The sequence below is a fragment of the Plasmodium coatneyi genome, chromosome 6 (genome assembly GCF_001680005.1).
Source record: "Plasmodium coatneyi strain Hackeri chromosome 6, complete sequence".
Taxonomy (NCBI): domain Eukaryota; phylum Apicomplexa; class Aconoidasida; order Haemosporida; family Plasmodiidae; genus Plasmodium; species Plasmodium coatneyi.
This window is the reverse complement of record NC_033561.1, coordinates 354,666-379,679: the sequence shown is the minus strand read 5'-3', so window position 1 is coordinate 379,679 and position 25,014 is coordinate 354,666. Positions and strand designations below refer to the sequence as shown.

The window sequence follows — 25,014 nt, the reverse complement described above, 5'->3', positions numbered from 1 at the left end:
TTGGGGGAACCTTCTGAAAACTGCTTATCCATTGAATCAATTTTTTCTTCCTAACTGATTGTTTTTCTTGTCCCTTAAGTGGTTTATTTTTTCGTTTGTTCGTTCGTTCGTTTCTTTTTCTTTTTTTTTTTTTCGTCCGCAAGAAATGTCAGTTATTTTTTCTTTTTTCCAGCCTCATTTTTTGAGTGCCTTTAAAAAAAAAAAATTACACCTAAAATAATTGTGCCTTGAGTGCTTTTTTACGCATTTTCCCATGTACCCTTTTACGTATTTTTGAATGTATCTTTTTACGCATTTTTTGTGTATTTTTTTGCGTATTTTCCCATGTACCTTTGTGTGTATTTTTTATGGGAAAAGAACATAAGCAGGAAAATATGTTCGAGTAAATCAAAAAGGTAGGGATGGGGCGGGGTTAAAAATAGGCACCTTCACAAACCAGACCTTTGGCATGCTCCATTGAGGAGTAAAAAAATGAGCGCTTATTTATTTTACCAACAATTGTGCGTACCAATATGTGTACATGTTAACGCTTTGCGAAGAATTGCTTTTCTTCTTTGAAGTCTTTCGTGACACGTCGGACAGAGGAGTCAACCCGCGGGACAATGCGAACGTGTTAATTTGTGCGACGGGCAGAACGTATGCATGTGTAGTACATATGTATGACCATTTATTTATGCATGCGTGTACCCCGATGGGGCTACTTTTCCGCGTAGACAACCCCAAGTGGTGCTTCATCCCACGTGGCATCCCAGTTTACCAAGGATGTCTGCCATTTTGGCGCTATGCACAGAGGGCCTCTTTTGCCGAAACGAGAAATTCTCTTTAAAAAGTAGAAGCGTTTTAATGGGTAAAAAAAAAAACGGGGGAAATTGGAAGTTTGAGTTTAATCACGGGATGTAAAAAAAGGAGGGGCTAATTATAATAAACATTATGACACATAAAAAAAGAAAAAAAAAAAAATTAAGCGGGGTTAAAAAATCAGGGTGTGAAATCCTCGGGCCATGGGTTATTATTCTTCTCTATCTGAGGGGGGAAAAAAAAGGGGATGCGTTTGGGAGTGGTTAGTAACGATTTGGGTGCAACGTCAAAGCAGCTACGAGGCAAATAAAGTAGGAGTACATATGCCGAACGGGGGCACACCAATATCGCGCTACTTACTCCACATGGACAGATTATTGTTGTACCCCGTGTAATTGTAGTTGCGGTTTGAGTAGCTGTTCTGTTGCTGGTACTGCGTATTTTGGTAATAATTCTGCAGACCGGGTGGGGACTGTAGGCCGTAGTTGAAGCTGTTGTAGTTGAAGAAGTTGTTCGTGTTGTCTCGTGTGCCGTTGTATCCGTTGCTGCTGCTGTAGTTTCTGTGGAGGGGGAAGGAGGATAAAAACGGGGGGTATATATGAAGTGGTGTAAAGGGGAGAGTGAAGGATTGTGGCCAATCGAAAGGCCCTTCTCCTTCGCCTTTGATAGGACGGCTTAGAAGCCGCCTTCTTTACAACGTGCTTCTCTTTCCCTTACAAGTTGCTGGTGTAGTTAAAGTTGTTCTTGGAGTTCCTATTATAATTGTAGTTCAAGCTGTAGTGGTTTAAATTCTTCTCGTTAATATTGTTCCAGTTGTTTCTGTAGGCCGCCACACTGCTATTGGCATTGGCAGAAGACACGTTGTTACTAAGGTAGTTATTGTTCTGTTCCTTCTCTTGGGTCATGTTAAAACCGGGGGGTATGTTATAATTATTGTTTGAGTTCACATTGTAGTAGTTGCTATTATGGTAGAGCTGTTTGTTTAAGAAGTGGTTTTGGCTGTTTTGGTTGTTCTGGGTTCCACTGTTGAGGTTGTTTGTTTCAACTTTTCTCGTCAGTGAGGAAGAAGTGGACGAAGCAGTGTTTTGCGAATTGTTTTGGTTGATCTGGTTCTGTGTGTACTGATTTATGGAGCTGTTATTATTACTGTTTAGTAAATTTTGTTGGTGTTGTTGTGTTGCGTGTTTACTTTGTGTATGTTGGTTAGACGTGTGTTGTTGCTGTTGGGTGCTGCTCAAACTGGTGCCATTCTTACTTTGCTGGGTTGGACTCTGCTTGAGTGATGAGATGGACTGTGACTGCATCTGCATGTCGCTCATGTTTTTACTTATCTGTTGTTTATTCTTTAATTCACTGGTGGTGGTTGTCGTGCAGGACATGGTTAGATTCGGGTTAACGCTACTATTCATGTTAATACCGTTCAGGGATAGGTTGCTAATTCCGTTGTTGGTGGTTCCCTCCAGGCAGGCGTTACTACTACCGTTGCTATTGCTGTTGTTGCTACTATTGGTGGTGTTTGCGTTGCCATTGTTGCTGTTATTTACGCTGGGGGAGTTTTGGTTCGAGCTGCTCTGGTTGTCATGTGGCAGATTCTGCGATTGTTGCAACGAGCCCGATATGGACACTTCCCCAGAATTGCTCAAATTATCGTCATCCAAGTTGTTTAGTTGGTTCTTCTTTACACCGACGTTCATGTAGTTCACGTAGTTATTCATGTGCATGCTATTGTTATGTGCATACAAATTGCTCTCATCGAAGTTATCGTAATTTAGGTTGTAGTTAAAATTATTGTTGTGCATGCTGTTGTTTTTCGTGTAGTGGTTGTTGATGAGTCCATACTGCGGCACCAACGTCTGTGTGGAGTATCCATTGTAGTGCATATTGTTGTATGGGTAAGACAGATTGGTGTAGGAGTAATTAAACTGGTTGGCCAATCCTGGGGGGGAGTTGTACGAATTGTATATGTTATTGTTGCTCAGGTTGTTCATTCCCATGTTCATTAGGCTGATGTTGCTTACGTCCGTGTTGGTATTTTTGTTCGACATGCTGGTGGTGCTGGTGCCTGCGTTGTTCCCCCCGTTCACGCTGTTTCCACTGGTATTAGCACCAGTGTTGCCGTTACTGTTGCTGCTAGTGTTTGCGTTGCCATTTGTGCCCACCGTACCAACACCGCCGTGCAGAAACTTGTGCGAAATTTGGTTCAGCTGTATCGAACCAGAGTCGTCCCCGTCGTGATCGTAGTTCTTGCTCTTCAGTGTGCTCTGCACGTACTTGCTGCTCTTTCCAGTCATTAGGGCAGAGGAGGAGTTATCCTGAGAGCCATTCGTTCTCGGGGATTGGTTCATAAAAACAGAGGAGGAGCTGTTCAGCAAATGTTTTGCGTTCTGGTTTCCACTGTTCACGCTGACATTTCCACCACTATTGTTATGCATATGGTGGTGGTGATTATTTGAAGAGGAAGAGGACACACCTGCTGTCGCTGCAGCCACGGCAGAGGAGGATGAAGACCCTGCCGTTGTCATTTTTGGTAGGTACAAATTCTGCGACTTAGTATGCACATGGGGGGTGGTATTATTATGCTTACTGTTGGAAGATGAGAATATGGACTTGTGTTTGTTTTCATTAAGCATATCGTTGTTATCTTCTCGTTTATGGTTTCTGCTTTTAAAATCGAAGTGTTTAAATTCTCTTTCCTTTGATCCTCTGAAGTCGTTATTGTTGTGGTCGTAGTCTCTGTTGTCGTTTTCCTTGTGATGCATAGCCGAGGAGCGGTTATGGGTGGCGTTGCCCACGTGGTCGTTGTTCATGCCCATGGGGGTAGAATCGATGCCGTAATTCTTCCTGAGGTTATTCTTCTTCCTATTTTCGGTGTGCACCATTTTGTTACTACTGGTGTTATTACTTCCTCCGTTGTTGTAGCTATTAAGGTCGTGATTGTACCTGGTAGTGGTGCCTTGGTTGTGGTAACCACCGGCGTGGGTTCCATAATGGGCACTCTGCTCGTCGTACGCACCGCTGTTACCGGCGTAGTTATTTCTAATATGCTCCAGTTTGCTATCTGGCATGACGTCAATATTTTCTATTTGATCACCAGTGATATTTATACTTCCGAAGAAGATTTTCTTATTCATGGTGTTGTTTCCCATGAGTGCCAAGTTCGGCATGTATATAGGAATGCTCGTTTTTTCATTTCCGTCGTAGCTTTCTGATTGGATGAAGTCATCTGACATGAGTTTTTCCGCACTATATGTTAAGTTGAGGCTGCTATTATTGTTGCTGCTTAATTTGCTACTTTTACCTCTTTTGATATCTACCGCGGGGGAACCTGAAGAGCTTTTCACCCTTGTGGAAATGTTACTGTCATTAATGGGGCTGGAGACCACATCCTGGTCATTTCTTTTCTTCTTTTTCTTTTTCTTATCATCAGTGTCTAGTTTTGTTTCAGTGATTTTTTTGGTACTACTGGCTTCTTTCCTGCTTACGCTGTAGCTTTCATTTGCGTATTTTTCCTTTTCCATTTTGGCATGTTGCTGTACAAATGATTCTTCTCCATTTGCGTCTACCTCGATGAAGGACGATTTGTTGTTACTTCTGATGCTATGCATGGATTCATTTTTTCCATCCTTGCCGTAACTTAACTGGGCTCCTTTATTATAGTGCGATTCTTCTTCATCGGTTTGGTCTTCACCCTTGTAGCCTGCGTTATTACTGCTAGGATAGGCATTATTGGAAATGCTTTCCATTTCCTTTTCTTTATCTTTATCTTTTCCCTTTCCCTTTTTCTTCTGCTTTTCAGGCTTGCCGCTCTGATCGGCTGCCTTCTTAACGACCTGCTGCGAGGTCGATTCCGATTTCAATTCCTTGGAACTGCTGAGGGCATTTTTCTTCATACCGGATGGATCCACCTTTTCACCCACATCCTGAGCATTCGCGCTAACAGTACCTTTCGTGATAACAGATACCCACAGTTTTTCTGGTTGATTATTCTTAATTGGGATTAATTGACATTTGTTTTTTTTCTTTTCTTTTTTTTCTTCCTCCACGAATGTATTATCATTCGATATAATTTGTGCGTTTTTCGCTTCTTCTACGGGTGATGCTAAAGGCGATTGCTTCATTTTGTTGTTAACAACAGATGCGTAGGACGTGCTGGGAGTTGCCTTATCATTGCCCGTCTTCTTCTTATCATTGAGGTCGTTTTCGTTGAGTACACTACTAGATTCGTCATTATTTTTTTCAGTATGGTGAGTTAGCTTTTCCCCGTTGTAAGCATCGTCCTCGTAATCGTAATCTACGCTGTTATTCTTACTACTGTTTCTCTTCGATTTTAAATTATTTTTGTTCAAATAGGGTGGTTGTTTCAGTCCCCCTTTAGTATATCCGTTAAAATAACTATGATTTCCCTCATTGTTGTATACACCTGTGGATTTATTACCAAATGGGGGATACCTCTGTTTGTCGTTTCTTTGGATTTGTGAATCGTTCATCGGCTTGCCACTATACCTGTTGTAATTTTTATTAAAGTATTTATCATGATAGTTGAAGTTACTATATCTGTTGGCACTGGTGGCCATCGTCGTTGTTCCGAGACCGTTTGTGCCTACATTGGCGTGGTGTTGGTTACCACTTCCACTGTTCAGGGTAGTGGTCGTGCTTGCTCCTTTCCCCTTGGAATCCTTTTTACTACTGTGCTCATCACCGGATTTGTATCCTCCCCCCATTGCTGCGGGTGGTGCTTTGCCGTCTTCAAACTTACCGTATTTTTTTTTATCAAACTGGTTGTAATGACTATTAATATTGTGGTTACTAACGCTGCTATTGGAAACGTTATGGTAACCGCTTTTGTTACCCTTTTTGCTCGGGTAATCCTCTCTACCTTTTGCAAAATGCTCTTCATCCACAACACCGTCTGGTTCTTTAATTATATTTTTTTTTCTCCTATTTGTATCCCTTTCTTCTAGGGAATTATTATTCATGAAATCCTCATCGTAGGATTCATTTATGCCTTTTTTTTTTTCTTCTTCCGATTTAAGCGTTCCCTTTTTTTTGGTACCCCCTTTGGAGTTTTTCGCCGCATCGTAACTTGTTCCTTCGTCTGGTCCTCCTCTGCCTGCCGCAGTGGTTGCTCCTGCTGATATGGATTTTATATTCACAAGTTTTCTTGCACCTTTGTCCATGTCCCCCTTTTCCTTCGAGCTCCGCTCCTCATGAATATTTTTATTAATTTCATGTAGTGTAGATGAGTTCTCATATTTTGCACGGTTGCTGACAAAGTGCGTTACTTTATGGTTACCGGAAGTGAAGGGTTTATTATTATACTGGCCAACTGCAAAGGAGGAACCTGTGATAGTGGCTTTACTTTTCCGAGGATCCTTTTCCTTTAATCTTAACCCTTTGGGAAATATTTTGCCAATTTGTTTATTATCTTTTCGGCCTGAGTTGCCTTGCAAGAAATTATTTTTTTTGCCATTCTTTTCGGCTGGTTTTTTATTTTTCCTATTTTTGACAGTTTCCCATAGCCCTTCGTCATTTTCTTCCCTGGACTCCATAATATTACATAATTCCTGCTGGATTTTCTCTATGTCAAATTTGTACAGACTGATAAAGTTGTATACATCCTCCTTATTATAGCCATAATAGTCCAGAATGGGGGAAATTATATCTATTAATTTTTCTGTTCTGGGGGAGTAGCAAGATTTTTCTTCTATCTTTTTTTTGGAGAGTGAACTCCATTTACTTTTGCTTAAATTTTTTATAGTTAGAACCATTGTTTCGTTGGTAGATGATTTTTCCATTATTTTAATTGGTTAATATATTGCATATTCTTTTTTTAATTTTATTTGGTTTTGTTTTTTTTTCCCTTTCCTATTTTGTATGCGTGTTGAATGCAATGGCGTGTGTAAGTACAACTCCTCACACGTGATTGGGAAAATGTAATTTTATATAAGTATATAATCACTTCTGCGTATATATACTTACATAGAAGTACTTACTCATCCCAATAGGGGGGGAGGTACATATATGTTACATAAGGTGGAGGCAATTTTTTCCGCAAAATTATTCACTTGCCTGGATGTATATATGTGTATACACAGTGAAGGGTACAAAACATTTACATGCAAGTTATGCTTTGCAACTTCTCCGTGCGTATTTCTGTATAGGCTTCTATTTTGTTTTACAATTATTCAAAATAGAGCTATATATATATTCAGATGAATTATGATTGCGGCATGAAGCGACGCTGGGGAATGTCATACAATAAAGGGGAAAAAAAGAAAAAACTGCTTAAGGGTGATGGTATATGGGAGTGAAATAAATTTCACTAATTATAAACCCTGTTGGCCTCTCTCACTTATCGTTCAATCTAAACACGCACATACGTATGTATATGTATTCACGTTTTATTCCAACTAAATTCTTTTGTGAATTCACATTAACGTGTCATTTACGTGAACGGCTATCGTTACCACGTGTATACATTTGCACATGTATATGCGTAAAAACATTTACATGCGCAGGTGTAACGTGCGTAAGTACTGACTATAATTCTTCTTCCCTCTTAGCTACTCCACGTGAGGAAATGGGAATATAGAACAATGTACATACGTCAGAGGTAAGAAGGCTTAAATTCTTTCACAGATGGCGAATACCAAAGCAGTCGTTTTTGCAGTGCTGTTAACTTTCAATTTTAAAAGTAAAATTTTACAGGAAAAAAGGGGCGTAGGCACATTCACCACATACACATATGTTTATATACGTATATATATACATATATATTATATGTACAAAATTGTGCATGTATGTACATATATTATGATATATGTGCTGGCTTGCTTGCGCATATATGTTTAAATACATGAACATGTAACATGTGAAGTAGTGGAACTACTGATTTATTACATACGTGTAAAATTGAATTAAAATGTAATCCAATTTTTTAATGTATAAACAAGTGTTAAAAAAAAGGAAAAGGCAGTTATACACGTATGTATAATATTTGTGCACATAAAATTGACTCTTTCGTGAAGATCTTCAAAACGATACAACTTGCAGTAAACGGCGAGGAAGAGCTCGCTCATGTATACATGTATGCAATATGTGAACGTACGTGGCGTAAGATCACATAAATGCTTGTGTAAAAAGTATATATATTATATACGTATACACGCTTATATATATACGCATTTATGTATACATTTAAATTATGGTCCAGTTTTACGTCACCAAATCAAGAAAGCTCAATTTTATAAATGACACTACACCGCAATTCTTGTAAACAGAAATGCAGGATTGCTTTTTTCCCTTTGGTAAAATAATGTTCATATATAACGCAAGGTTATTGAGTATGCTTGCCGCAAACGTGCATATGCGAAGAATATGAGCATACATATATATTATATATATATATATACGCATAACTTATACATCCACATGTACCTAATTTTGCGTATATTATACATAAACAAAAATTTACAGTTCAAAAAATGTTATGTCGTGTTATGTAGCTGTAAAATGAAAATAATTATAAAAAATAGCATATATAAGTATGCATATATGGATTAAAACAGGTATATATATTCAAATGTACAATTTGGTAAAAGTTCTTTTTTGTTTAAATTCATGCTGGTTTTTTTTCATTTAAACATATTCATACGTATACTGTATGCTTGTATGTAGTTTTTTTTTTCTTTTCTTATTTCTCATTCGTATAATTTTTTACTTCATTTTTTTCAATTAAAATTTCTCATAATTTTTTGTACGTCAAAATTTACTTCATCTTAGCGGAGGGCTTTTCTTTGTGCATGAATGAATAGGAAGCTCCTTCGGATGGACGAATTTTTCGGGGGGCATAAAATTATACCTATGCATACGTACCGCATATATATATGGCCTGTGCTTTTAATGCGTATCATGTAATGCAGTATTATACTGATATATATTTTCTGCATAATATATTGTATACAGGCGCGTATGCCAAATTTTGTGCTTGCGGATGGTACATATGTAAAATATAATATAACTTAACGGCGCGCTAGTAAAAATGAACGAACAAACCCCGTGTCATATAATATACTACGTACAAGTATATATATATATTATTATATGTACGTGGGGTGGTACGCATTTCTAAAAAGGCGCTTTGTGCTTACATATTTATTGAAGGCACAACGACTCACTTTTATTCTGCCCTTTATGGGGTTTATGTAAAAAAATCATACAGCATATTTTTCATTCGCAAAATTATATACAAAGCTAAAAGAATAAACAAATTGAAATGCAAGCGTCCTTTTTTTTCCAGGGATTGCGTATAATGTAAAAAAATACGAGTGGCCGGCGGCATGCATACAGATTTTTTATTCTTCCTATAAGGAAAAGGTTTTCCTTGGGGGACTTTGTAGATTTTGAAGGGCAACAACTACGTTTTAGTCATTTTGCGTGGCTTAACAGTTTTCTATGCTTAATCTTTTGCGTAGTTCAGTGGTTTTCTTATATTTTGGATCTTTTTTCCATTCGGTGTCACCTCTTCCATTTCTTGCTTAAATTAAATATCCATGCAAAATAATGCCAAATTTATGGTTTTTGCGCTAGGAATTTTTTTTTTTTTTTTTTAATGCCGTCTAGCAATATTTTTAGTGTCCCAATTTTAAAGAAAAAAAGGTTTCCTTGGTAAGTATGATCTGGGACACGTTTCATACATGACAAATTAACATTCCATTTTACCGTTCTGCGCATTGTTCTATTGTACACCATGGGAAAAAAACAAAGCATCATAACAGGAATTTTGTACGGATGTATTCATATATGCATAAACTTATGAACGTACCATTCTTATTTCGTAAAAGTGATTCATGTTCGGCTGGCCTACAACTTTACCATTCAGTCATATACTTTTTTTACGAAATAGTGTTTACCCCCAATGTGGGCATGCTATAGCACATGATATACACATGCTTTATGTCCGAATAAATACAATGTGATTGGTAAAAGAGGGACAAACGTGCGTACTTCCTTTTTTAATAAGCGCTATTGGATATACGTAAATTTGCCACCGCCAAAGTGGGAGAGAAAAATTATTGCTTGTTCAGGTGAAAAGCCAAAAAAGGGGCACATTTTATGAACAACATATAAGAAAAAAAAAAAAAAAAAAAAAAAAAAAAAAAAAAAAACACACACACAGTTTAAACAGTTTAAGTAAATTTTTCGCTAGCTTAAAAAGTTACACATTGTCATTCAACTTCAGGCGAAAACTGCTTTACGCCTACGTGGTGAAAATTGTCCAAATGGGTATCTGTAAAAGGGGAAATATATGTGTCCCCCGAAAGAGGTCTTTTTTTACCCAATGTGCTAAATGACAAAATGTTAAGAAAACATTTACTGGGGCAACGCTTTTTTGGCCCTCTCACAGTTATTTGCAAGCGTTCGCCTTTCCTTTGTTTGGTTTTTGCGAAAAATGACCGTTCAAGGGGTTGTCTGCGCACAGCACGACTTCACATGCATAGACATTATACCCCAATCTTCACTTTGCGGGAACATACAATTGTTTGAATTTTCCTATAAGACAGTTAACCCGTTATTAAGCGTGTTATTTTTTATGGCAAACAAAAATAACTCTCCCACATGAATGTGCCCTGTCCCAATTTTTTTTCTCCACGTCCACATTATGTTAAGAAGGTGCAAATAACTGAATTCTCACGAAAGGCAAAGTCTCCCCATTTTATGTGGCACATGGGAAAAAGGAAAGGAAAGAAATGGTGCGCATATTTTGAGATACGCGAACGTGTAGAGGTCATAAGGCGGACAGAAAAGAGCGAAATGGAAGAAGCTTTAAGTACCCTTTCGCACTTTAACATTTTAAGGATGTGTTAAGAAAGAAAACTATCATTCCTGATTTTAAGTACCCTTTTAGTATTAAGAAGAAAAAAAAAGTTCCTTTTTCGGTTATCATCAGGGGTTGACTCCTTTTCTCGCGCTTTTGAAGTGCAAAAGTATGAACAAGAAAAAGAATGTAGTGTAAAATAAAATAAAAAGGTGACAATAAAAAAGAGAAGCGGCAGGAAAATGCCAACCCCCGAAATGGAGCATACATAAATATTTATTTACACTTTCTGTCGTTGGATTAGAAATGGTCAGATGTATTTATGCGTATACACATTTGCGAACAGAAAAATTCATGCTACTCCGGTTCAGCTTCTTGTAGTTTCACGTTTTTTCAGAATAGACCGTGCTGTTCACATATCTTACGCCTTTTGTAAAACCATTTTTTTTTTTTTTTCTCCCTCTGACCCTGAACCCAATGAGCACACTTATAAGAACATATAAATTTTTTTGGGGGGGGAATAATTATCAACATGAACGTGGTTTATCGTGTTTGTGAGCAAAAACCGCATGCCATATGCCATCTTTTGCATTGCTTCAAATCCTTCAAAACCACAGCATAAAACATGAATATAACGGAAAAACCGACAGCGTTCTTCGTGTGCAAGTTTTTGTTCTTTTACTACATTTATAGAAAGCCGTTCCTTCCGTTTGACCCATTGGTAATGTTGAAGACCCAAAAGGAGAAAAATTAAAAAATGCTGATGTGTGTATGGGCATGTGTATGTGCATATGTGCAGGCGCGAGCATATATTGAGAGGAAACGTACCAGAAAAGACTTGCGCAGATGCTTTTTAACGTTTCCTTTTTTACGCATCGTAGCTGCCTTTTATCATATATGTGTTTCCCGCTTTTCGTGGTAGGTATGCAAAATAAACAATAGGAAGATTCCCCACGTGTGTGTCATTCAAATATTAGGTCTAAGTCATTACGGGCAGAGCGTCTGCTTGTATGTGCACGACGTAAGTTCCTACGCGAGAAAAAGGCAAACCTGTACGGGTGTTAATACACGTGCGGAAATGTGTGAGTAAAACCCTAATGCACCCACTTGTTGTATTTTTTATGCACACCTTTCAGTTCTTCCCATTCTTTTACGTTTTAATACCCCCGGAGGAAAAATCAAGTAATCAATTTTGAGAAGAAAAAAATAAAAATTTCACCATGTTCAGCATGCAAAGCTGATAAGGGAGCCACCCTGTCCACTAATCTGCGTTCTTCCATTTTTCTACACATGTGTATATCTGTCTACCTCAGTAAAATGTACACATGTAAGCGTCCCTGTGAACACATACGTGTGTGACGAAATTTTCTTCACCCTGTTAGACACAAATCTCGAGCTCCAACTATGCCAATTTTTTGAGGAACAATATGGCAAAGAAAAACAAGACAAGACGCAAAATGTATGCATATACAACATCGAAAGGGTAAAAAAAAAATGTATTTATGGTTACAGCGAAGAGCCAGAAGAGTTTTTAAAAATATACTTTCTATACCCACACACAATTAATTATTTCGCCAGTTTACTCAAAAAGAAGTTATTTAAAAATCGAATTTGGGACCTGTACGAGGTGCATATCAGTTATATGCTCCACTTTCTGTGCAGCAAAAATATTTATGGCTGTTCAGAAATTTATGTTGACAGAAATGTTTTCTTTCGAAGAGAGTTTTTTAGCGAAATAAATTTTGAACATATTAATAAAGAAGAAAAATGGAATGTGAAAAATAAATGCGACGTGGAATGTATACAGGGGAATAAATACTTAGACGTGAATGCTCCAAGATTTTTTACAGACAAGACGAAAAATGTTAATTTTTCGAGTTTAAGAAGAGGAACATCATGCGACATCGAGTGTGACATACGACATGAACATATATTGAATCGTCAGATTTATTCCTATGAGTTTGTAAAATATCGGAAAAAATGGAGGGAAGAATTGAACTTTGATTTACCTATCAATTATTTGGACTCCTTTGCGAAACTGTGGATGAAGGAGAAGAAAAGGTGCCAAAGGATAAACCCCCCTTTGGTGAAGGACATTTTTAATTTTGACGATTTTGAAAAGGAGCGGAACTTTGCCTCGTTTGATGTGCTGACGGAGAGGACGAAGAAGCTCTTTGCGGATTTTTTGAAGTCGCTGGAGGGGGGCGTCCCGGTGGACGGGGTTAACAGTTATGTGAGCGGGGTTAGCAGTCATGTAAACGGGATTAGCAGTCATGTTAACGGGGTTAGCAGTCATGTTAACGGGGTTAGCAGTCATGTGGACGGGATTAGCAGCCAAGCTAAATCGGCTTGCGCCTACCTAAACGAAGCAGAAAAAGGCGACTTGAACCCACATGGGGAAAACATCCCCAGTAAGGGAGCAACCAAAATGACGCAGGAAAAGAAGCTTGACGAGGGGAAGCGAAAACATATAGCTTCATTCGAAATTAACAATAAGAGGAAGGATATCATTAGGTATGTTCATACGAAGAAGCCACCGAAGATAAGGGAGTGCTTCGCAATTTTGAACAACCTGAATGGGACAGAAAGGAAAGGGGAAGATGAGGAGGGAACGAAAAATGGCGCAGTAATAATTAACGAGACAAGCCTAAAATGTGTAGGGAAAATTTGCCAAAAGGGATCAGTCCAGGAGGACGATCCCCTCACCGCATCAGACGGGAAGACGCACCAAAAGGAAGGGAAGAAAAAAAAAATGAACATCAAGTATGGAAATATATTTTTCCTTGAAATTCTCACAGAAGTGAAAAGAGAAAATCACAACTGTTCTAACTATAGGGAGGATGAAATAAAGGCCATATTTTATCTGGTCAGAGATGAGAGACTTATGAATTACTACGAAGATTATAGTAACTGCATGGGTATAATAGCTAGTCAGCCATTCCCTGATATTTTCCCCTACTTGTTGAGCAAGCAGGAAGGAGCAGTTCCAAAAGGGAAACTCCACCCAGGGCTTGAAACATGCAGCGATGGTGCGTATATTCATAGGGACCTGTTCGAGGGGCTACCTGGAGGGGACGACACGGAAGGGATGAAACATGCTCAAGAACAAGAAGTGGAAGAGGAAGAAAAAAAAAAACGGGGACTTCATTTCGACGTAAACTACAGTAATGTCAATATCCACATCGCGGAAAATGAAAAAGATCTTATAAAAAAGTTGATCGAAAAAATAAATTTTTACTCTCCACTAAGTATAGTGTCTTATGAAAACGACAAGTACAATGTTAGCTACATAAATCAGAGGTGTCTGGCACTAGACATGGGTAGTTTTTACACACACATTAGCAAGACAAATGACCAGGAAGAATTCACAGGGGTAAATAATGCGTATAATAAAAATATAAAAGGGATACTTATCGAAAGCTTGTATAAATTGTCAAAGGTTTCAAACACATCTTTTGAAAATTTGTGCAAACATTATTTGGATGTGAATTTGCCCTCCATAAGTAGGTACACTTTGTATTGCTGGTATAGCTACGTTGGAGGGGAATCACGAAATGGTGGCAGAGGTGCAGGGGGGGGTGGTCTTGTGGGCAGTGTTGTTAGAAACGGTGTGATCGGTGGAGATCCCCCGTATTACCCATACAGGCACCTAACCGTGCGGTACCATTTGAAGAAAGTTCACTTGCTCCTCCTCATATACGACACAATCGGGTACTTGAAAAGTAAGATGAATTTTTGCAAATACGTTCACGTAGATTTATTGTCCCTAATAAACAGAGGGTCACAATTTATTACTGAATCCTTTCTCGTGAAATTGTGCATGCAGAATGGCTTCCTTATGTACTCTCCCTCAAAGAAGGAGATAATGGAGCAGAGACCTATTTTACACTTCCCTTTGGTGCTGCAGCCGAAGAGCTCCATAAACTTTTTCCCCCTGATGGTCTTCGACTTCCAATCCCTTTACCCCTCCATTCTGATTGCGTTTAACATTTGTTACTCCACCTGCTTGGGAACGCTGTCCTTCAGGAGGAGGTCCGATGGGAAAACGTCAGAAGGAAATCAACAGGACCAGCAGGGGCAGCAAAAGCTGGTAGAGATATCCTTGGGGAGGAGCATCCCCGTGGAAGGTGTCCTCGAAGAGGGGGGGGTGCCCCAATCCCGTGACGTCAACTGGTCTGGTGATTTACTTGACGACTTGAATGTCCAGAGGGAGACGGAGTCGACTGACCCTTCGGATAACTCGAATGGGGCGTCTAGCCACGTGGAGGATAACCCAGACGATGGATCAATCGACGGGGGAGTCGACTACTTCCAAGGGGGAATAACGTCCCCCGAGTGTGAACCTTTTTCTAAGGAATTATGTAGCTCCTCCAATGGAGGGCCAAAAGCGGGGGACGTTATTCCCCCGTCCAACCGTCCAGAGACAAGCCACCCAAGTGAAGAAAAAATTTCTGCGTTAGGGGAAAACCTCCCCAATTGTGAATTCATAAGACTAGGAGTGAGGAAGAACCCACCGAATGTAAATAACTTAGTGAAAAAGTTAAGAAGGGATGATATACTCATAACAAGCAACAACACTGTGTATGTGAAGAAGCATAAGAGGAAAGGAATCTGCACCATTTTAATGGAAGACCTTTTAAAGACAAGAATAATGATGAAGAGGTGTATTCAAATTTATGATAAGAAAAAAGGAAAAAGGTTAGAAGAAAGAATGGGGAAATTAAAAATGATACTAAATGTGGCCACAGGTTATATAGGAGCTAACTTTTCAGGAAGGATGCCATGTGTGGACATATCAGAGAGCATCATTTGTACTGCAAAGAATTCGCTCCTTTATATTATAGAATATATAAAGGAAAATTATGGGTATATTAAAGTTGTCTATGGGGATACAGATTCCATTTTTTTGTTAAACGAAAAGAACGATATTAGCTACACTTTTAGGATAGCCCAAGACATTTTAAAAAACGTGAATGGCATTTTGCCTTCTCCCATGTATTTAGATTTTGAAAAAATTTATTGCCCCTCCCTTTTGATGACCAAAAAGAGGTACTTTGGATTTGCTTACAAAAAGGAGAATGATGAGAAACCTACGTTGCAGCTTAAAGGGGTGGAAAGCATGAGGTCAGATCAGTGCAATTTAGTGAAGAATGTTCTTCTGCAGGTATATTTTATGTTTTACTATTTTAGGAATTGTTGTTACTTGTCCTCCTGTTGCTGTTGTTGTGCCATGTGTAGGAACTTTTTCCCCAATTTTGTGTGCTCCTGTAGGGAGTTCAACGTGCATAGGACGTCCCCATGTTTCTTGGCGGAGACGGTGGAGGCGATTCTGCGCGTGTGGGGGAAGGGTGAGCATATGGAAAAGGATGCCCTTGTAGAGGTGGAAGCGAGTTTTGGGGAACCCCAAACGGAGGAACGAAAAAATAAATTATACGACCTCCTCATAGGCCTTATAAGCAGCGATAAGAATAACGCCATCCTCAAGTGCATAAATTATTTGTACAAAGAAAAGTTCGCCTTTCTGTGGGACATATTTACCCACTTTGACGTGTCTCTTTTCAAAATGGAAATAGAAAAAATGATCGAACAGGATTATGAGAAGATTATTAACCAGACAAATGACTGTTGTATTATGAACCCAAATAATATAACAAAAATTTGTCTCTGTGTGAAGGAAATAAATGCAAAGAAGAAATGCGATAAGGGGAAATGCTTCTGCAATGTTAAGCAAGCTTTTCTGTTCTTCCCTCCCAATGGAGTTAGCGAAAGTGGGACGGGCGCTGTCTTTGGCATGAAAGCATTCTACTCCCACCTGAGCATAAACATAAAGAGAGTACTACGTGATTTATTTAACAGAATATATGGCGATAAAATTTCTTATAATAATTTTATTATATACAAGAAAGTGAAGTTGGGAACGTACAAAGGTGAATTGGAGTGGAACGAAAGGAAAGTACCCCTGCCGCCTCAAGCAGTTGTGGCAAAGAAGCTTCTAAAAATGAATCCCCATTTGGTCATTACTTATAAGGAGAAGATTCCTTTTGTGGTTACGAAAAAGTTGAAGGAGGATAAAATTTACGACTCCGTTGTACATCCTTCCTGCATCAGGGGTATTTACAATTGTGCTAGGGGGGTTCCCACAGTGGACACGCGAACGGGGGAACGGAACCTTCCAGGTGACGTGTCCCCCCCGCAGGGTAATCAACTCCTGCGTAGCAAATTCCCCCAATATAATCAAACGAAATTGAAAGAAATAAACTTCGACTATTATATTCAAAATTTGGTTATACCCCCTTTGAAGAGAATGCTGGATTTGCTCCCCTACGGCTCGCCCAATTTAGAGGAAATTTTTTACACAACGAGGAGGAAGTACAACTGGGGAAAAGCCAAAATTGGACTTTTCAAGAAAAATGCAGAGAAGCTTGATAAAAGTCCGTTAAAGCGAAACGATCTGTCCAACGTAGGAGGAAACACATCCGAGGGGTGGAAAAGGGTCGAAGGGGGAGGGGGACATGGTGAGCCGCTCCTCCAGCGTGAACCGTTCCACCACGACACGGCAAACGGTAAAGTAAAAACGGGCGACGCAGAAAACGCCAAGGCTAGGACACAAATAATTCAAAGTTATGCAGACGTGAGCAGGTCACAGAATATGGTTAAGCGCCTGAACAAAATTTGCGCCCATTGTGCCAACTCCGAAGTGGAGGCGTTGGCCTGCCAGTACGCGGTGCACTGTGATGTGTTTTTTAAAAAGGTCATTTTGCAGGAACACATTTCGAAGGGTGAGGATACGATAAGAAGTTTGCTGGGTTCCCCTGGGGGGGGTAAGTAATTCATCTGGTGTGTTGCCATTGTCATCGTCATGCGGTTAGCCATTTTGCTCGTTTTTGATCCATTCTCCCGTTAACGTGGCCTGTCTGGGTGAACACCCTCTTCATTTTGAGCAGGTTGTAATTGGGTGTGGCATTTTTTACTTCCCCATTTGGTACCTTCATCCTATGTGTACGTACACTTGTAGACATTCTACCATACCTCATCTTATGCTATGCTCTGCACACTATTATGCACTTCGCTTCAATCAATGCGTGTGTTTACATGCGTGCTGCTTATGTGGTCAAACACGGTTGGCAGAGGTAAAGCAAATTGGACGAGTTGTTAATATTTTTCGTAAAGGTGACGAGGGAGTATTCCTCCGGCGAGCTGACGAACCCCTCCTCCTTGGAAACCTTACACCCATAATTAATGAGGGTTAACAAGTCATTATGGTGCGTATCGGTTAATTTGGAGATGTAAGGATAGACGCCCCACGTGAGTTGCAACTTCCTAGCCAAGGCCACATTTTCTGTGATGACAATAATGGGTGCCTTTGTTCGTAAATTGCTGAGTTTTTGTATTTTTTGAAATTCATTCGAAAATAAAATGATCGATTTCAAATTTATGTTATTGCTTAGATCCCTTATGCTGTAAATAAGTTTTTCAAAATGGGAATTTCCACTGGAGGGGGTAGGACTCATACCATGTGCACACTTGACCAGATTATTATTTTTCCTCTGCGTGTAATCGTAATAGTAGTAATCATTTTCTACGTCTTTAATTATGCTGTTTTGTGTGGATGCCGTGAGGATGGGATATTGCCCAGTAGCTGTTTCCGCTGAAAGCATAACGCAATCGGATCCATCGTAAAGCGCCGTTGCAACGTCTGCCACTTCTGCTCTAGTGGGGGAAGGTAAGAATCTCATACTTTCCATCATTTGCGTTGCTACGATTACCGGTTTGTTATATTTAATTCTACACAGATTGATCATTTTTTTTTGTAAAATTGGTAAGTTAGATAAGTTGGTTTCAATTCCGAGGTCGCCTCTGGCAATCATAATAGCATCTGAAAGGTTAATAATACTTTCTATATTTTTCACAGCAGAGGGTTTTTCAATTTTCGACACAATAAATATGCCGTTCGGGTGGTCACTCGGTGTGCAATTAGCAGTGTCATCTTTAAGCTGGTTAATCTGCGTAATTTGCGTGTTCCCATCGTAGGTGCTATTTTGATATGTGGCAGAGTTTTCGTTTTCATTTTCATTTTCCGCTTTGTCAGTATCTACCTGGAGGTCCTGATTTTTGTACACATCGTAAATCTGTTTATACTTTTGGTAATTCTTCAAGTAATAATCTTGGTAGTAATCATTTACCTCTTTTATGTAGTAATCGTTGGGATCATCGTGTTCCTTCATTTGAAGTTCCTTCTCGTCGTAAATAAGTCTATCCTTTTTTACCTTGTTTTGGAAAAAATCGCTCTCGTAGTAATCCTTTATAATACTTTTTAAAAATATCAAATCGTACTTCGTTTGAACAAAGGAATAACCTAAAAAGTCTACCCCTTCGTTAATACAAAATAGGATGTCTTTAATATCCTTTTCATTTAACACTTCAATAGGCATGATCATATTAGGAATACAGAACCCTTTTTTTCTGTACAGTTTTCCCCCTGTAATAACTTTTACTTTTATGGAGCTATTTTTCATGTCCGATTCGTCGAACTGATTTTCTATGACCTTCATTTTTAAGTTTCCATCATCTAGTAATATCATTTGTCCAACCTTTACATTTTTTAACAACTCAGGATAGTTGAGTTGCACCCTGTTTTCATTTCCAGGCTTGTCTACTAAATCGAAGGAAAAAATATCCCCCTCCTTCAATTCGACGAAGGTATTTGTCTCCTTTGCATTTTTTTCACTTTTTTCAAATTCCCCTATTCGTATTTTTGGCCCTTGGATATCTCCTAAAATGCCAATAGAAGTACCATATTTTTTTTCTATAATTCGAAGGGAATTTATTATGTATTTTTTAATGCTTTTTAACCCATGGGAGAAATTTAACCTGAAAACGTCAATTCCGCTAAGGTACAGCTTTTCCAATTCTTCGAAATTTTCGGTTGCGGGCCCGATCGTAGCTATTTGCTTAGTTTTTGTGAATGACATTTTGTCCTTTTTGCTTAGATTGCTCATGTCCGCTTTGTTTGAAATTTCTACGCTAGCTGTTTGCGTGTGGATTTGAATGTTTTTTTTTCTCCTCATCTGTTTGGTTATATGTGCGTTGCTAAGGAAGAGTTGCCCTCCTGAGATGCACCTCTGAATGTGTGTTTTGCTAAACTGCGCGTTTGTCCCTTCGTATTTCCCCATTCCTTCCACAAGTAGTGTGGCCAAGTGGGCAACGAGAAGCAGCCGCTTTGACTTCATGATACTATTTTTGCTTCTACGTTGGAGTGTGTGCGTGTAGATGCGTTACTCTACTACGTGGCTTCTTCGCATCGGCGGGGGGGATGTAGACTGTTCACCTGTGCGTTTACGCGTGGGTGATGTTCCCCCTCGGCCAGGTGGCAGTTTCGCCAAGTGCGTCACTTGCTCTGCTTATGATGATTTTTCTTTCCTACTTCCCGCCGACAGCATTTTTTATTCCCTGCGTGGGGCGAACGGCGCACAGTTTAAATAGCCTATAAACCGCTCTACCAGTTTGCCCACAACTGAACGTACGTGGCCACCTTTGATGGCCCCAAGTGGCTAAAGCTCCAAAACTGCTTACCCTTTGGAGGTGTAAAAATTAGCACTTCTTTAACGCTTAATTTGGAGTGTCAAATGGGGAGAAGGCCCCTTTCTACATTTTTTTTTTTTTTTTTTTTTGAAATGTGCCACAATGCGCTGTTTTTTCCTTCACGCGACAAACTTCAAAAGGTGATGATCAATGTGGAGGCTATTTTTTGTTGTTGCGTGGTGGGGATACGGCCTCATCAAAGAATGGCTACTTATTTGGTAATTTCTCATGGGGGAATAATTTACTCCCCCTTTGCGCTGTGTGCATGCACCATCATGGAGTGTAGAGGACACGCACATATGCCTACGTATTTTTTTCCGTTGCGAAATTATCGTCCAAACGGAAAGGGTTTAATAGAAGCGAGTGACGATGTGATGTGCCCTTTCCAAATTAGAAGCTGCGGTAGATATTTCTTGTTTTTTTTTTTTTATCTTCATGTAAAAGGGGAAGTGTTCACCGGTGAGAGACAACTTGGGTCTTTCCTGACGGTTGGGGGCGCTTATTATGCGGGCTGAGAAGCGGTACGTGCGTGCCCCCATCTGTTCCCGCCCTATGGGTGTGTACTTTTTTTTTTTTTTTTTTTTCCCACACTGTTTTTGTGTGCACCATTGTTCTTAAAATGTGCAATTGCAGAGGACATAATTTCGCAACGAAGCATTACAACACTGTGCACACATCGGAAGGAGGCAAACGGATAGTTTATCTGAATTTTTACCAATCCAGGTGTTCTCTCAGTTCACTCTATATGAGTACGCGATGCTTAGTAGGACTTTGCCCCTCCATCACGCTGTCCTTATCTCCCTTTGGTGAATAAAAGATATGCCTTTTTTTTAAACTGTGTGTTTAGCCACCCTACATCACCCCGCAAAAATACAATGCTCTTTAATAAATATAAGAAAAAGTTTACAAATACCAAACGGAGGTACTGCGACGTGCCCGGAATTGACTTCCAAAAGGGGAGTAAAATATTCAACCTGTTTGCAGACGAGGAATCGTTAAGAAATCTGATTTTAAAAAATTATTTTAAGATCATTTTAGAAAAAGTTTTTGAAAATTTCCAGAAAAAGAACTACATCTTCGAAGTGTTTATCCATGTGGACATTTTAAAATTGTAACGCTTGCATGGATATGCGGAAAAAGGGGGCAACGGAGGAGAGACAACTATGTGACTGCATCGGTGTGGCGCCTTTACGCATGGTTCTGTCACGCATGTTCATGGTTATTTCTCCTCCACAATGGTCTTTTCCCCCCTTCTTAAATGCAGAGTAGACTCCACCAACTATGCGGGCTGCTACATCACGAAAAACTTCATCGCGTTTACCAACGCGTTTAACGAAATTTCTTACTCCCTGTTGTCCCAATTTGAGGAGCGTCTTAAGGTGTGCCTGCATACCATTATGCCATTCTGATGGAGGAATCCCAAATGGATAGTCCTCCCCAAGTAGTGCATAATATGTATCTAGGCAGATTAACCCGAATGATCATTTCGTATGTTCTTCCCCCCCCGGTACCTACTTACCTACCTACACATACACACAAACACTTGTAGAGTTTAAAACCCGAAGACGACATGGTGGAATACCTGAACATTATTATAAGCTGCAAATTTATTTTCATCACCCTTATTCCGATAAACACCCCCATAAAGGTAAAAAAAAAAATAGGGGGAAGGTGCAGAAAGCGCTGTCGTTATCGGATAGATGCATTTCGTGTACCAACAAATATGTGATGATTTTTTTTTCCCCTTAAAAATGTGCAGACCGATTGTATCCTTAATCTAGCGAATGTGAATAACCTGGGGAGTAAATTTTACCACGTGATTGAACTGATTAATGCGACACTGATGAGCAAAGATAAGAAGAGTTTTTTGTATAAAAAGCTTTACATGAGGGTATGCAACTGTGCAAAGAAGTATTTGCCGCATCAGAATATAATTGTGAAAATGAATGAGCTCGGGGAAATGGACAAGTAAGCGCTCTTTTTCGGAGGGGACGCCTCAAGGGGGCAAAAGGGAAAGACAGACAGGGCAAAGTGAAGAATGAAAAACGTAGAAGTATGGACACACCACCCCAACAAACGCAGATGTGTGCTACGCTACCAATAGTGGAGACCCGCTCATGGAGGTATTCCACCTTTTCACAGCAACAAGGCCGATAAGGAAGTGTGTGAATTGTGTTACACCAAGCAATACGAAGAAATGACCCAAAAGAGGCAGTTCAAGAATTTTTACCTCTTGAAGTTTTCCTTCACCCGGGCGATGGATGAATACAGCAGCAGGGGTTATGCCAAGCATATATGAGAAGACGGGATGCTTCTATTTGCCGCTTCGATATTTGTCGAATGTTCATTTTTCCCACACTATGCACTTGGCAAACACATACCCGTATGCTCATTTAGCATTTCCCTTTTTTGTTCTTTTTTTACCAAGATGAATGCACAACGTTTGAAGTTCTATACCAGGACGTATTGGAGAAGAATGAGACGTTTGAAATTGGGACGAAGTACAATTTGATAGTTGTGTCAATACCTAACCAGGTTAAGTTCCCCTTTTCAGACTCCTGGATTGTTCTACGTGATTCTACTCGTCTTTCATGAGTGCATGTCACTGGGGGGTTTACATTCGCTCATTGAGCGTACATGTTCTGTATGCTAATTTACCATTTACCATTTTTCTTTTTTTATCTCCCTCACGGCAGCCAAATAAGAACAGCATTAAGGGGTCGCGCGTCGGGAACCTTTGGCTCCTAAATTATAGGAAGGACGTAATTTGCGAAAAAGGGGAAAAAAGGCACCTCGATATTTCATTTCGCCATAACGCAAACGTGCGGCATGGCTCCTCTTGCAGCATAGCAAGTTGAAAGCTTCTATGTTGGTGACTGATCATCTTCCCCTTTGGTACCTTCCCCAAGAAAACGAAAAAGCTCGAATGCAGATCGCTGCCGGTGAGAGAAGACACAAACCTGATGTTGTCTACCGAAAGGTTCAACTGTTTGCTGCAAGTCCAAAATTTAGAAGGTGCACTACATTTACATCACCAATATAAGAAATGGTCTCTGTCTATATGTATGTGCATAGGGCATATGCTACAATGAGAAGCTTGCACGGGGTACACCTTCTTCCTCCTAAACCCCTTTCCATACGCCCCAGATATGAACAAAATAATAAGCGACATCCTGAAGCTTCCTCCCAACAATTCCTGCTTGAGCAAAATTTGCAGAACGACAAAGCTAACCCTAATTCTGATTAGCATATGCAGCAACGTCCTGAGGTATGCTAAGTTGGACACGTTCGCACACGACTTGTATAACAAGCTACACACGAACAAGTGGGTTGGCGGGGACGCCTCACGGCATGTCCTAACGGGTAAGTGTGGAAAAATCAAGCAGTTAAATGGAGAAATAAATTACTTGTTAGATGAGTAGAAAGTTACGTGGGAAATGATTTAGACTGCTTAACGGACGGGACTTCCATGTGGAGGGTGTAGCGAACTGCGTGGAAACATCATCTGTGTGTTTATGCACACTATGTAAAATGTGCACCCCTTGGGTTATTCCCCCTTGATCAGGAGTGAGAGCCCCGCACTGCTTCTTCATTTGCCTAGATGAAGTAATAATGGAGAACGTGGTTAAATTTTGCAATTATTTTTGTAACATAAAAATTCTGCATGTTAAGGCAGACGCCTTTAACATTTTGTTTACGCAAAAGTACGACATCCTGGTGATCAACATAAATAATTTGAACAGCGTCCAAATTAGCATGTTGGTGGAATTGATGAAAAACGGCGTGTACAGGTGGAAGAAGGCGCTGTTCCCGGTGTCCACCACGTTTTGGGTTTACGCAGTGAAGTCCTACATACGGAGCGAGCAGGTGGGGCAGGGGTGACCGCATTCGTATGCAAACATTTGTGCACACATAAGCATGCACTTGTGACGACGCACCGACAAACCGTATCACCCCCGTTTGGCAGGAATTCAACACCTATATTAAGGGGAACCTCCTGGCACGATTCGACTTCCTATTCGAACTGAGCTTTGATGATGAAGACGACATTATCGACGAGGTGTTAAGAAGCACAGATGAAGGTGGAAAGGAAAATTGTAACTTCTACTTTGAGCTGAATAAGAATTTCTCCTATTTGAAGAAAAGCCATTTGACCGATTTTGAATTCAAGGGGATGTGCCATGTGACCAAGTCTATCATCCAGAAGTACTTTAGCATGGCTGCCGACTTGTCCACCTTGACTGTGTAAGGGAAAAAGCATAAACCTTCCTCCTATTACAGTTTATTCTGTAAAACCATATTTTACCTCTTTGAGAGATTAACATGTGAAGCGTTATGAGGGCACCCATTAAATGTCTCTACCTTGTACGTTTCACTTCGTGCAGGCACCACATAGGCATATGCGAGTTGCTATGCATTAGTGCGTCTCTCCTTTTTAGGAAGAAGGAATGCCTCATTGAGCACGTCGTTTTGGGACTGTTTTTATACGACAAATTCGTATCTTCCACAAAAAATAAGTTAACTCAATTTGACAAGAACATACTGGATAGCGTGATGAATTCGCGCGAGGAGGAGAGCTCCTCCTTTCAAAAATTAATGAATTATTTTTCCTCCTATTTGGGTGCAACGATGAGTATGCCGTGAGAGGTCCAGATGAGCGCACAGGAAAATATCTACACGTAAGTACGTGTACGATCATAAGTACTAGGCCAGTTTGTTCACCCCCCACTAGCAGATCGCATTGCACAGATTTGTGATGCAGACGAAGGTAAAGGGAAATGTGAACAAAATTCCTTTCGCGTGGGAAGCAACTCGTT

At 39.9% G+C, this 25,014-nt stretch overlaps 4 protein-coding genes across 4 annotated transcripts; 2 read left to right on the top strand and 2 right to left on the bottom strand.

Annotated features, from left to right (window-relative positions):
* Positions 1-978: 978 nt before the first annotated feature.
* On the bottom strand, positions 979-6,593 carry PCOAH_00013440 (Uncharacterized protein; the record flags this gene model as incomplete). Its single annotated transcript, XM_020058153.1, has 3 exons — positions 979-1,019; positions 1,159-1,358; positions 1,516-6,593. 3 exons carry the CDS (start codon positions 6,591-6,593, stop codon positions 979-981), a joined length of 5,319 nt encoding a protein of 1,772 aa, XP_019913712.1.
* Positions 6,594-11,240: 4,647 nt separating this feature from the next.
* PCOAH_00013430 (DNA polymerase) lies at positions 11,241-17,444 on the top strand (the record flags this gene model as incomplete). The annotated part of the gene is made up of 4 exons (XM_020058152.1): positions 11,241-11,336; positions 11,538-11,636; positions 11,752-11,797; positions 11,998-17,444. The coding sequence occupies 4 exons, from the start codon at positions 11,241-11,243 to the stop codon at positions 17,442-17,444; spliced, it is 5,688 nt and encodes a 1,895-aa protein (XP_019913681.1).
* A 274-nt stretch (positions 17,445-17,718) lies between these two features.
* PCOAH_00013420 (Pyruvate kinase) lies at positions 17,719-19,845 on the bottom strand (the record flags this gene model as incomplete). The annotated part of the gene is made up of 1 exon (XM_020058151.1): positions 17,719-19,845. One exon carries the CDS (start codon positions 19,843-19,845, stop codon positions 17,719-17,721), a length of 2,127 nt encoding a protein of 708 aa, XP_019913647.1.
* A 1,227-nt stretch (positions 19,846-21,072) lies between these two features.
* Positions 21,073-24,841, top strand: PCOAH_00013410 (Uncharacterized protein; the record flags this gene model as incomplete). The annotated part of the gene is made up of 12 exons (XM_020058150.1): positions 21,073-21,308; positions 21,462-21,576; positions 21,747-21,845; positions 21,957-22,165; positions 22,340-22,476; positions 22,626-22,732; positions 22,894-22,959; positions 23,107-23,212; positions 23,345-23,560; positions 23,763-24,064; positions 24,165-24,442; positions 24,583-24,841. 12 exons carry the CDS (start codon positions 21,073-21,075, stop codon positions 24,839-24,841), a joined length of 2,130 nt encoding a protein of 709 aa, XP_019913892.1.
* Positions 24,842-25,014: the final 173 nt, after the last annotated feature.